General features: G+C 42.4%; 1 protein-coding gene across 9 annotated transcripts in view; it reads left to right on the plus strand.

The window, feature by feature from the left end:
* AFF1 (ALF transcription elongation factor 1) overlaps window positions 1-14,181 on the plus strand; it is a 193,799-nt gene that overhangs the window by 135,484 nt on the left and 44,134 nt on the right. For 8 of the 9 annotated variants that reach the window (XM_070791748.1, XM_070791750.1, XM_070791749.1 and 5 more), the window contains 4 exons: window positions 2,418-2,462; window positions 8,206-8,292; window positions 9,199-9,235; window positions 12,845-12,896. In XM_070791748.1, coding sequence (XP_070647849.1) covers window positions 2,418-2,462; window positions 8,206-8,292; window positions 9,199-9,235; window positions 12,845-12,896 — 221 coding nt within the window. The remainder of the gene's footprint in view (window positions 1-2,417; window positions 2,463-8,205; window positions 8,293-9,198; window positions 9,236-12,844; window positions 12,897-14,181) is intronic. The other variant, XM_070791753.1, reaches the window with a different exon arrangement.

Below are 14,181 nucleotides of genomic sequence, written 5' to 3' on the forward strand. Positions count from 1 at the left end.
AGTAATATTACAAAGATCAGAAAGCCTTTTAGTCTTCTGACATGGTCGCTTCCTGACCCCATTCTGTTCGAAGCAGGGGGCAATTGTTTTCTGCCCTCATTCCATCTGTGCTTCACTATTTCATTGATTGCCATTTTTTTAATTAATATTTAAAAAATTGAAATATAGTCAATTTACAGTGTTGTGTTAATTTCTGCTGTACAGCAAAGTGACTGAGTTATATATATACACACACACACACACACACACACATTTTCTTTTTTAAATTCTTTTCCCTTATGGTTCATCATAGGATATTGAATATAGTTGTCTCTGATATATATATATAGTAGGACCTTGTTGCTTATCCATTCTGTATATAATAGTTTGCACCTGCTAACTCCAACCTCCCACCCCATCCTTCCAGCAGCTGCCTCCCCACTGATTGCCAGATATTTAATTTATTTTCCTTTCTTATTTTTGGATGTGCTCGGTCTTTGTTGCTGCAAGTGGATTTTCTCGAGTTTGTCTGGCCCCCATGAGCAGGGGCATCTCTTTAATTGTGATCCCCAGGATTCTCTTGTTGCAGAGCGTGGGCTCTAGGGCGAGTGGGCTCAGCAGTTGTGGTGAATGGACTCAGTTGCCCCACAGCATGTGGGATATTCCCAGACCAGGGATCGAGCCCGTGTCCCCTGCATTTTCAGGCAGATTCTTAAGCACTGGACTGTCAGCAAAGTCCTGCCAGATATTTTAATTGAATTCTCATTCCAGTAACAGAAAGGATGGCGGCAACTATTTAACCAGAGTCAGTAGTCCTCTGCTTTGTTCTGTTGATTTCACTTCAATTCTTAATTGTTATTGTTCCTAATGACACATGTGAAAAATTAAAACCATAGGATATAATTGCATGTTACCCTCAGGTCACAACAGCATTCATTTGTTTCTGACGTTTGTGCTGTAATATTTGGTCCAGTTTTTAGACATTCCTTAATAGTCTTGAAAAATGAAGACTGGATAAGCAAGTCCTCTTGTTAACATGCACAGTGCCTAAGGGCAGGTCCAGTTGGGCCAGCAGAGAAAGGGGATATGCTGGACTCTGACCGTATCTCCTAACTTTCAGACCCCTATCTCAAAAATAACAAATTATAAACGTTTCAATAAAACTGTCTCTGTGAAATTTACATGTTTTAAAACCAGACCCAGGCAGGTCAAATTGCATTTGAAATTTGACATGTCCACTAGATTCAATTCCAGGACAGTGTGAATGCTGTATGCACTTTTCCTTTTCCTTAAGGAAACAGGAATGAGGAAGATGGTGGGTTAGTAAACCCCAGATCAGGAATTATCGACCAGTGCCGTATTAAATTACACTTGAATGAGAAATGAGAGCCCTGAAAAGAACCATTTTCCATCTACACTCTGGCTGTGAGGCAAACCTTGGACCAACTGACTGGGAAGAGCAGCACTTTCTGCTCCAGAGGGGCAGTAAGAGTGTGTGTATTGCTGGGTTGGGGTGTGGGGGCTTGTATAGGAGGATTTGCCCAGGGCACTTGGCTCATCGGTTGACACAGAAAGTTGCTCTTCCATTTGAAAACCATGAAGTCAGGGAATTTGTTCCGTATCTCTAGTTAAGGAAAAAGTATTTTTTTTTCTTTTTAAAAGATTTCACTCTTCCATTGTCTTGCACTTTATAAAGACTGGAAAGTGGCATTTCCTAAACACTGCGTCTGTGATACTAGCAACAGCAGCTGTCATCTGTTTACCTGGGAGTAAGCAAGGGGGTCTTTCCTCTAAGAAGCCAGGTAATCTCTCTTCTTAGGGTCTGTCTCTGGGGCAATATTGTGTGTGTGTGTACAGTTGAAAATGCTGACTTCAAGTAGGGCTAGAGACATCCAACTTTAAGACTTATTTTTGGCAGGTTAGACTGTCACCCTAAAACCTATGCTTGGTTGGAGTCTGACTGCCTTACTGTGGGCTCAGTAAGACGTTCAGGATGATCGCCATCTTTGTGTTCGTGTAACTTGCCTCACTGGACAGATGTTGCTGCAAAGCAGGAAAATTACAGGTTTTCCCTTTCTGCCTCCACTCTTGTTATATCTATTATTCCCCTAGATTAACTAATGTACTCATTTTCTTTGATATACACATGTTCCATCAGAAGCTCTTGACCTGCAGGTCACAATTCATCTGTCTTTGTCTCCAGCAGAACCCTTTCTTTCACAATGAGGTCAGGTTTATCTCTCTGGTTTTATTTCATCTAGAATGTGAAGTTTCTCATACTTAGCTATTAGCAGTAATAAAAGGGGGGCCCTGGGGTGATTCTCCTTAAGAAGTGTTGCTGTAAGTACTAATAGCATTCACTAATACCAGCACTCTAATTGTTTTTTGTTTGTGTGCTAATCTTTGTTTGCTAACTTTTTCTTGCTTTTCCCTTACAGCAGACCTACTCCAATGAAGTCCATTGTGTTGAAGAGATTCTGAAGGTGAGTTGATAATTATTTCTCGCTTGAAGACACACTTAAGTAGCCAGACATACATTCATTTTCTTTGACTTGAATGAACAGTTGATATTCTGAACTCCTTTAAACAGTTTGCCTCCTCCCTATCATACCTCCCAAAGCAAATGAATCAGAATAATAACAAAGGGAGTCTTAGGAAACCATCAGAGTCTCTGACAGATTTTAATTGAAATGAACTCTACAAACTCCATGACATTTGGACCAGAGTTTTATTGACCTCTCTCCCAGTCTTTTCTGATAGAAGACTCCAGAGAATCACTCACCAACAGCCCTCCCCCACCCCCCGCAGAGAGGAGACTCCCTGTGTTGCTGCAGTGGGAGGCGCCCTGGGTTAAGGAGTGCTTGGTTTTCACCTCTTGGTGTTTTATAGGAGACACCTCATTGGTGTGGGCCCATCTTCAATGCGACCATGAATTTTTTAAAGGGATAAAAAGAAAAACAGAAAGTACGTGGACATCTTTAGACCTCCCTTGAAAGGGTTATTTTTCACTCTTGTTGATTGAGACCATGCCAGGAACATTTGTGCTGCCTCTGCAAATACATCATTGAAGCCATTATCCATTTGTTCAGTTTTCCTTGCACACGGATGACCGATTCCTTCTAAAATTCAGCTCCAGGAAAAAAGAAAAAATTCTCCTCACGAACCAGCATGCTTTCTTTTTATCAGAGAATTATATAAACTGTTATGTTTCCCATTTTGGCTTTAATTTCCAGGAAATTTAGAGCTAAATTTAATGCTCAAATACTGTAGCTGTAATAACTGAGAGTTTTGTTTGTTTATTTCTCATTCCTCCTCTCCGACTTTTAATTTTCTTCCATGTAACTTTTAGTGATACTCTTTTACTGATACTCTTTTACTGCTTTTTGGTTGGTTTCTTTTTTAAGTAGAAGAAAAGTGACACTTGTACCCATTAATTTTTACCTCTACTGTATCCTTTTTTCCTCAAAATATATGTAGTACTCCTGCCTGGAAAATCCTACGGACAAAGGAGCCTGGAAGGCTGCAGTCCGTAAGGTCGCTGAGGGTCAGATACGACTGAGCGACGTCACTTTCACTTTTCACTTTCCTGCATTGGAGAAGGACATGGCAACCCACTCCAGTGTTCTTGCCTGGAGAATCCCAGGGACGGGGGATTCTATGTGTCTATGGGGTCACACAGAGTCGGACACGACTGAAGTGACTTAGCAGTAGCAGCAGTATCCTTTTTTCCTCAAAATATATGTTTACCCAGTTATTTTTGGCTTAATTTTTCATTGTAAAGTATTGAGTTGGTGCTGAAACCAGTAATTAAGTATATAGGTTACCTTCTCGTTGGTACAATTTTTGACAAATGTGGTATCTAGCCAAATGTTTGGGAGACAGTTCCATTACTTTTGTTTTACCGTCTTTGGTCCCCTACTTTCATAGTTAGAATTTTCTAAGAAATACCTCTAAGGAAACATACTTTGTACTGTCTGAAAATGAGAATTTTTTTGCCAATCAGCAAATAAGTACGAATAAGTACTCTTGATTGGGCTTTTGTTCTATCCTTTCCCTCTGGTATTTTTGAAATTCTTTGATGAGTCATAAAAGTAATAAATGTCTTAGTTGTAAAATATGACCTTAGCATTTTCTCTGAAATTGTGTGTGATCTGTTCCATGGTTGTTTCAAAAGTAAATGCAACAATACTGATGATTTATCTCCTGCATGTGTCAGACGCTTCTTCTGTGGTCTGACGTGCTATATGACTTGTTGAGTCCTTTATGTCAGGTGATGATGGTATTAGACCATCAGGCAGGCACTTTAGATTTAATAAACTTGTCCATCCTCCTTCGCCTCTCTGCCAACATCATGTTAATGGGTTCTTGCTTACCTGGAAATCCTTGAAAGTAGGTGGTTAATGCAAGCCATGGGTGAGTGTGTTCATTTGGAGATCATAATAGAGAAAGCAAATCGCAGGATATGCTGGTTGAAGAGGGGCGTGGATGGCCTCTTCTCTTCTGTCGTGGCCTCCGTTAAGTCCCTCCTGAACTCCTCCTGGACTTCGGTTTCCTCATGAGGAAAGTGGAGGCCCCAGGCTGGCAGATAGTAGATGACTCCAGGGCCAAATGCAGCTCTCCCTCTTTGTCGTCCATGCAGATAACTTCCCCCTGCCTTGTGGTTCCTGTTCTTATCTCTTACCAGTAATTACAAAGACTGCCAGGAATCCTAACAAAGATCTTCCTGACGGGTAATAGAAACTAGTCCCCAATATTGTTGGGTTCTCTGGTGGAGATACTAAGAGTGGAAGCCTTTACTGAAGGGGCCGTGGTGGCCTATGACTCGAGCAGATGGCAGGGTGAGAAAACAGCATACAGACTCTATCAGAAACTGGGGGTTGGTTATCAACAAGGGTCCAGACGGGGATGGTGCACTCAGTGGGCATGTGAAACGACTCAGGTTTTCCACTTCCAGTGCCACAGCCTGGAGAGCCTTTTGGGGAAGTTTTTGCAGTGTTTTTTTACATTATCTCAGTGCCACCTTCCAGGGACACTGGTCCAGTGAGTGGTAGCACCATGACTTGTTCACTCATTCATTTATTCAGCAAGTATCCGTGAAGACACACATACTTGTCTCAGCACTAGAATAAATGCTATAGGAATAGGAGTCCTTTCCTCTCGTGAAGATCACGGTGGGGGAAGGTAAATGTGTAAGTGTCAGCTGTTGGTAAGTGCTGTGAGTCTTATAGCAGGCAAGTGAATAGATGAGAAAGCAGAGGAAAGAGGGCAAAAGCCTTGAGGTGGGAGCAGGTTGGCGAATTAGAGGAGCGCTGAGTCTGGAGCAAAATGAACAGGGTGCAGGGTGGGGGCAGATAGCAGCAAGGGCACCTGGAAGGTGGGAGCGAAGCAGGTGCTCAGTGACTCACCCCCGTTCACGTGATAAGCCATTGGTGAAGCAGGGGGTTAATTCAGGGCCCCGGGATTCTGGGCAGCCGCCTCTCCTTATGGCTCCAATCCTCCCAAGGCCTAACTTCTCATAAGCTCAGCGTTTAGGGAACTATATAAATTCTTTTCACACTCCCATCAAACCACTTAGGGCCTGGAAGAGTTTATGCACTTTTCCAACTGCCTGATTTAATAGTTGGGAGCAGCCTTAGGCTCTGAGAAGACAATGGACGTTTCTTGGGAATCACTGGTGACTAAAAGTCACAGACACTGTTGGCATCCTAAAGAAATTCTTGGAAGACGGAAGGGTGATACTCTCAGACGCCCCAGTTATTACATGTTCTTACATTGTAACCATTGTTATAGTCCCACACCTTAGACTATAGTCGTATAAATAAAACAGCAGGAAACTGGTGCAGTATTGAAATTCTTTAAAATCTAGGCTTTTAATTAAAGTTGTAGTGCTTTTAATTGCTTTCTCTGATCATATATTCCAGCACTTTATTTTTGTTTCTTTGGTTTATGGTTTTCTTGTTTGTCTCTGGCCACATAGCTTGGGGGAATCTTAGTTTCCCAACCAGGGATCAAACCTGTGCCCCCTACTGTGAAAGCAGAGTCTTCTTTTTCTTTTTATGGTACATTTTTTTTTAACTTTTTTATTTAGTGTTGGGGTATAGCCAGTTATCAATGTTGTGATAGTTTTAGTTGGACAGTAAAGGGACACAACCATACATATACATGGATCCATTCTCCCTTACGGAGAAGGCAACGGCACCCCTCTCCAGTATTCTCGCCTGGAAAATCCCATGGACGGAGGAGCCTGGTAGGTTGCAGTCCATGGGGTCGCACAGAGTTGGACATGACTGAGCGACTTGACTTTCACTTTCCACTTTCATGCACTGGAGAAGGAAATGGCAACCCACCCCAGTGTTCTTGCCTGGAGAATCCCAGGGACAGGGGAGCCTGATGGGCTGCCGTCTGTGGGGTCGCACAGAGTCCGGACACAGCTGAAGCGACTTCAGCAGCAGCAGCAGCATTCTTCCTTAAACTCCCCACCCATCCAGACTGCCACATAGCATTGAGCAGAGTTTCATGAGAGCACGGAGTCTGAACCACCAGGAAAGTCTGTCCGTCCAGCACTTTGCACTTTGGAAAAAAGAGAAGAAATGATCTTCGCCTGCCTCTTCCTGAGAACTGAGGCTTGGAGCACGCAAACCCCTCAGGCTAACCTGAGCAGCAGAGTCAAGAGTTAAGATCCATTCTGGGACTCTGACTCCAGAGCTGTTATGTTACTCTTTCCATTCTATTTTCGTATAGATTTCCTCTTCTGTACTGAACAATGGTTAGTCGAGTGAGTGAGGGCATGATATCACCTTTAACAGAAATTACTCAAGCCAGCATCGGTTACTTTGCTTGTCACTGTGCCAGCTCGTTTATGTCTGTTCTGGCCTCTACAGCCTGAGGGCGGCTGCAGGGACTGGTGCGGAGGATATGGGTGGAGGTGGGCAACAGGGCTGTATTTGCCTCCAGCTCCATCTCCAGGTATCACAGGATCAGATGGCATTTCTGCGGGGGATAGAGAGGCTGGGGTAAAAGCACAGTGCCTTGTACAGTGAGGCAACACAGCGTCGTCTGGGGGCCCCAGCCTACTAGCGGAGGGTTGCCTGCCAGACCTTCAGCCAGTTTCCCTGGCAGGTCTGACCCATGGGGGGATGGGATTCTTTCTTAGACTCAGACTCGAACATGGAGGGGCTGTTCCCTGCACTCGAAGCTCTCAGCTTCCTGGGAGACCTGCCCCTGACATTTTAGACCTTGTTTTTCTCAGCTGTGAAAGGAAAGGTCTGGTGATAATCTCCAGTGGCCATTTGAACTCTTGGACAAAGTGTGTGCATGCATGTGTGTTGTGTGTACATACTTGCAATTAGACACCTTTCATCTAACATTTTGTTTCTCACTTAAAAAAAATTATTTTTAATTGGAGGATAATTGCTTTACAGGGTTGTGTTGGTTTCTGCCGTACAACAGCGTGGATCAGCCATAGGTGTACATATATCCCCTCCCTCCTTAACCCCCCTCCCACCCACCCCATCCCACGCCTCTAGGTTGTCACAGACCCACTGGTTTTTTAGCAAGTGAATGAGCTTAGAAAAACAGGACTCATGTCAAGAGAAACATATTAATTTGTGAAAGAAATCTTGCTTCCATGTAAAAAGTGAATAGAAATGAAACTTCTGTTAATGGAAAGGGCCAGTGGCTTTTTAAGGCCTTCTCTGCAAAAGTTCTTATGTCCTAATAATGTGTACCAGGGAAGGGTCAAATCCATTAAAACCCTCCCAAGTGGAACAAGTGACCTGAATTACTTGTTTGCTTAAGTCAAACAGGAAAGTTCTTCTTCCTTTGAGCTTAAATAATTCCAGGAAATGCAATAAAGACGCTGAGGGAGAAAGAAAGCATTGAGACAGGACTGAGTGTTCATAGTTACATAAGCTGGTAACACCTACTACCGTTTTTTATGCTTCACGCTGTTCAGAATGTTCAGACCATTCATGTTCTATGCTCTTGTTTTTCTTCTTCAAACTGATCTCTTTTCAGTTTTGTTTGTTGGAGAGCTTCAGCTTTTGAACAGAGCCCACCAAGTAGGAGTTTTGTTTTTTTTTTTTAAAGTCACTGAAATAACTTTTAAGATTTTACTTTCCATTTACCATCACTCCACTGTGCATTCTGTTTAAAAAGTTGACTTAAGTAGCAATAAATGTTCTATTTATAATTTACTTTTTCTTCCCGTTCCAAATCTTTTTCCAGGAAATGACCCACTCATGGCCTCCTCCTTTGACAGCAATACACACGCCTAGTACAGCTGAGCCCTCCAAATTTCCTTTTCCCACAAAGGTAATTCCTTACAAGTCTAGTAGGCACTGCATCCACACCAGTGACAAGGCCTGAAGTATTGCTCTGCGCTGGATTAATCAAGTACTATTTGTTGAACTCTTCAGAGAATAGGTTAACATTGCAATTAATTTAGCTCCTCAAGTGCTTCCTAATGCTTTCAAATGCTTCTTCACTTTTCAATTATGTCAATAGGAATGTCTTACATGTGTGTAGGATTTTGTAGAGTATGAAAATAATCAAGACTTTATAATAAATTCTTTTTTTTTTTTTTTTTTTTTTTAGAGTCTTTTCCTTAGTGGGGAACACCAAAGGTACAGGGGGAAAAGTGAGGTGGCATGTCTGCACCCTAATTCAGAATTTAGGCACATACAGACACACATTTACACTTGTCATACCTCCTGTATTGTTTAAAAGTTTAATGTGATCAGCTACATTTGTGGTGGTTTTAATAGCAAGGTAAATTGCCGACTTACAGGATTCTGTTGAAGTATTTGTGAACAATATATTTAAAACATCGCCCTTTGTTTTGGTTTTGGTTTTTGTACTTTTGGATAACCTTCAGAATATAGAAATCTCACCTCAGGTCTGTGTTCAGTCCAGCCTGGTATACGTGCATATTGTTGACATCATTATTCCTTTCCATGATGTCACTGAGATTTTAATCTACCACTAAACATATTTTCTAATGATAATTTTTTTCTTAAAAAAATGTAATTCATTATTGATTTTAAGGTAAAGCATTATACTTTGGAAGGAAAAATGAGCTGTAGGGAACAGCAGAAGAAATAAAACCCATTTCATGTAAAAATTAGATTTATCAGTATTTATCAGATTTAGCAGTGGCACAACCTTGGATTTACAAACCTTAATATTTTATTAACTAGAGATTTTCATTTTTCTTTCTAGGATTCTCAGCACATCAGTTCTGCGGTCCCAAACCAAAGTAAGTAAATATGTGGAACTGATTATTGCATTGGAGAATAAAGCATGTTTTTTATTGTTTTAATACAGAAAATATTCATGGAAAATGATGAGGTTAACCTCAGCAGAGATGAGGTTAAAGCTAAGAAGGGCATAAAGAACAGCTTTATGTTCTCTAGGTGGAATTTCAGATTAATGTAAAGAGTTAATGAAAGTGTCTTACTAAAGTACCTAAAAAATATAATTTGACATTACCTGACATACGATAAATATCTCGAGAGTGACTCTAAAAGCATATACAATTATCCAGGAATTGTATAAAAAAACAGATTGGAGTATGTTCTGTGTTTCTTGTATTTATTTTAAACAAAAGAAATTTCTACAAGGAAGAGAACACACAGCTTCTTTAGACCTTCTTTATGTATTGGCCATATAATTCATTTTTGGTTCTTTTAAATGGATTGTAAATACTGGAGAATTCAGGAGGAAACAGAACCGTAACTGGATCTAGCCTCTCTCTTCATCCGTAACCCTTTAGTTCACTAAATTCTTTGTTTCCCAACTATATCCAAGGCATTTCAAGCCTTACAAAAATGACTGATGTACTTCCAGTCATTTAGTTCATCAACATATGGTGAGTGCCCAAGTTACGACGTATTGGTCTTCACAGGGCTTAGGGAGACCAAAGTAAGGTGCGTGGTGTGTTTAAATGTATGAGAGAAGGTTGCTCATAGATATTCCATGAAGGTAACTCTTCTTCAGATCTCTCCATCTCATTCTTTTCCCTCACTTATATTTTCCCCTTGATTATCCAATTATTTCAATTGCAAGGATTTGAGGAGAACAAAAGAGATGAGGAAAAATAAGAAATGGAATAGCCTTTCTCTAGAATAGGGGTTATGAAGAGTCGGACAGGACTGAGCAACTTCACTTTCACTTTTCACTTTCCTGCATTGGAGAAGGAAATGGCAACCCACTCCAGTGTTCTTGCCTGGAGAATCCCAGGGACGGGGGAGCCTGGTGGGCTGCCATCTATGGGGTCACACAGAGTCGGACACGAGTGAAGCGACTTAGCAGCAGCAGCATAGCCTAAGAGTCAAATCTGTTGTGCAGCTAGTTTTTGTAAAGAAGGTTTTATTAGGACACACCCATGCTCATTCATTTATTATCATGTCCCACGCTATATAGCAAGCGAAGTTTAAAATAGTTACCATCAGACCTTTACAGAAAAAGTTTGCTTCTCCCTGCCCTACAGATACTAAGACCTTGTAAATAACTCCTAAATTTCCCCCAAATGCAGAGATATGGACCTGACCATCTTGGCTGGTATTGGGGAGATTGGGAAATCTTTGTTTCTCAACCTCTTGGCAGCCTGTCCAAAAATAGATAACAAGTGAAGTGGCACAGCTCAGCTCTGGACAGGACTGCTATGCACCCCTCTCCTTCTTGCTCCTCCACCCAATTCCTCCCTACCTTTTAGGGCTGCCAGTCATGCATATTATATGCCTTCCACTGAGTCACTCACAGCTTGCATGATTGCTACCTCCTGGTTTAGAAAGACCCTGTGATCCTTTAAACTGTGTGATTTCTCCTTTTAGCACAATACAGTTGAACTTCGCCAGGGGTGGAGGGCCTCCAGGCCTGTGGAACAGTGTAGACTGAGTCCTTGTTGCTCTGATGAGAAGTTTTCAGATGCTGGCAGGTCATCCATAGGTCTGGGCTCAGCAGATGCTTATTACCTTGGGGTCTTTTATGCTGCTGCCGTTCTGTCTATTGGTTCTGGAAAAGCTGGTTTACCCCTGTGAGAATGTGGGCAGGGGTGAGAGAGGGGCGCTAGTCGGACCCAAGAGGAGTCTGGTTGTGTGCTGGTTGAAGATGGAGTGGAGTATGTGCAGATGATAGCTTTCAGAGAAGTGAAGTGTGACATCTGTTTCTCAAAGTATGCCCAACAAGCAAATTCAAATTTCATGAAAAATTAGGCTTTTGGAGTCTGTAGAGAATGAAGTGGTAAAGAACCTGCTTGCCAACGCAGGAGACAAAAGAGATGTGAGTTCCATCCCTGGGTCAGGAAGATCCCCTGAAGATAGGCACAGCAACCCACTCCAGTATTCTTGCCTGGAGAATCCCATGAACAGAGGAGCCTGGTGGGCTACAGTCCATGGGGTTGCAAAGATTGAGACATGACTGAAGCGACTTAGGATGCATGCACACAGAGACTGAAGTATATCCCATATATACATCCCTGTATGTCCCAGGATTTATGTCCACATGTTCAAAAAAAACACAGCTGCTTGAGGATTACCAGAGCCTTGTGGAGCTTAGGACCTGGTCAGGATGTTTGTGTGGGAGCCCCTGTGCGTGGACTTTAGCCCCTTTAATTTGTAATCCCAGCCCTAATTTGCTAGCCAGAAGGGAAAAGAATCTAAAAATACCGGGTAAGAGCTGCTGCCCCCATGAGGATGAAGCCCTGAACTGCAGTTATTCAAGGGTCTCCTGGGTCATTCGTGGTTACTGTACCGCCTGCTGTCTGAAAGGCACCCATGTTGCCACTCAGCTTCTGCGTCAGTTCCAGACACAGACACGGTCTCCCAGCTGCTCTTCAGTCTCTACACTTAACATTTCCTGTTCCTTTCTGGGTTATGTCAGGTAGCACCAGCAGGTTACTCTTTCTGAGAAATTGTTGTATCGTGCCTGGTGGCTGTATCGTGCCCTGGTGGCGTCTCAAAGTATTAATGTCCCATCATGGCACTCGGAGCCCTCTGACCTCCCCAGGGCCTCTCACATTGCCCTCCACACACTCTGCACCCCAACCTTCCCCTTTCTCATCTGCACCATCTCAATTGCTCCCACGTTTCCTGCCTTCCCTCACATCGTCTCTTCTGCCTGAGGGCCTTCTTCACCCTCATCTCCCTCTTGCCTGCAGTCATTTCTGTCAAAAATCTCACCCATCCTTTGCAACACACACACCTAATTTCGTTTCTTTTCTGATTTGCCTGCTTTCGTCGTGCCCAGTGGTGTGACGAATCTCTAGATTCCCCAGACGTTTCATCTAGGTGATGGGTTTGTGTGCGGATCTCTCACAGCCTAGGGCTGTAGTTGCTGTTCCTGTTTGCTGTCCCTCGGTCAGCTGTACACTCATCGAGGACAGGGGCAAATGTCTTGAGCATCTTGGTGTCTGTGAGAGGCAGTTTGTGACCAGCAGTTGAACGAATGAATCGGGGGTGTTGAATGATGGGGGGCCAGGTGGGAGCACAGGCGGCCAAGGACAGAGTCTGTGAAAGAGAGTGCTAGCAAATCGCTGATGGATGTATGACGTCAAACCAGGTGGGGTGGCGTCACGGTGCTTCCACAGGAGCCCCCGTCAGTGGACCCCGAAGAGAGTCTTCTGTGGGGTCGGCTGGCCGGGCAGCACTCTCAGGGTTTTCCAGTTCTGAGCAAGCCCTCTCTCAAGATGTAACATAAATGTTATTTTATAATAGCTCTCTGTTGACAAAATTTAAGTGTACCAAGTGTTTTTAGGTGAAAAGGTGGTGGGGAAATAGCAGGAAAAAAAAAAAAAGAGGGGATTTATAACTAACAATCTCATGCATTTGTCATTGTGCTCGTCTGATCATTTTTCCCTCCTCCACAGAACAATATGATACATCTTCAAAAACTCACAGTAATTCTCAGCAGGGAACATCGTAAGTAACATGCTTTTTGTTTATTAAAAGTTTATAATGTTATAATTTCCCATGTAAATCTGTTGCTTAGATTCTGCGCCCCCCCCCCTCCCCCCAAACCTTGCTTTCAAAAGATGACTCATAAAACACCGCTGAGTTGTGAAGGAAGAAGTGACCTACATTTCTATTGGGCTTAAGTTCTCCCGTTGAAAGTCGAGGCACCTTAAGCATTTGCTAAGGGGTTTTCTCAAAAAGAAAGGCATTTGAGCCATTATTTACATGTTAACTCTGGAAAATAGAAGGTTTTAGCTTTATAAATTTCAGTCTTAAGTAGCTTTAGCTTTTGGAAGCAAATTTGGGGGGAGGTGCACAGCTTTAGACTTTCTGCCACTTTTTTGGCCTCGTTTTAACTAATAAAGAATGTCTTGCTGCCCAGCTGTTCTTTATTAAGACCAAGTAAGTCCAGATATGTTTGGGGTTTTTGAAACAGTTGAAAATACGTAGTAGAGATTTTTAAACCAGCGTTTTGACCTAATTTGTCATTTCTTGGTGGTACTGAACTAATAATTCTTTTCATGACTAGCAGTGGTTCAGCTAGTGAGTGAGGAGATCTTTCTTGCCTCAGATATTTGATCACACAACAGTTACTAACACAGCATTGCTTGTCTCCGAGGACTTCAACTTTCTTATTTTAAGGCCTAGGATTTGTCCCATGCATTTTTGGAAGGCGGTGCTGTGCTGGATTGAATATTTTGGAAACTAAGATAGTTGAAGCAGAGGTTGTTTTCTCTCTTCACCGTGACTGAATATGAGACTGGGTGAAATAACTATTTCCAGAGCCAGGTCCTCGATGTAGTGACTTTCACTTCTTGATGGTAAAGTAAGAAAAAAAATAGTTTTGTTGTTGTTGTTGAAAAGATAGATTTATTATAGTTTCCAGGTTGGATTTGGGTGTATAATAAAAATCTGTTGATGACTTTTTGCTTTATTCTCCTTTACTAGAAAAAAAATTAACCCAATGATAGTTATTCTTTGCCTTTTGTTGTTGTTGTTTTTGCCTTTTGTTTTTCCCTTTCTTTTTGCTTAAAAAAAAAAAAAAAGTTTTTTACTCCTGTGTTCTGAAGATTGAGAATCACTGCCTTAGATTGCATTTAGGGGTGCAGGTGTTGGTTTAGCCAGTTGGTGGCTGATGAGGGATTGACAGGACACCTCCAGGGACCACACTTGCAATCACCCTGTGGATGCTCTGTGGCTGCCCTCAGGTTGTACACCTTGTGCTCGCAGTGTAATGGTTGGTAGTAAAGCC

The sequence above is a fragment of the Bos indicus genome, chromosome 6, assembly GCF_029378745.1.
Source record: "Bos indicus isolate NIAB-ARS_2022 breed Sahiwal x Tharparkar chromosome 6, NIAB-ARS_B.indTharparkar_mat_pri_1.0, whole genome shotgun sequence".
Lineage (NCBI taxonomy): Eukaryota > Metazoa > Chordata > Mammalia > Artiodactyla > Bovidae > Bos > Bos indicus.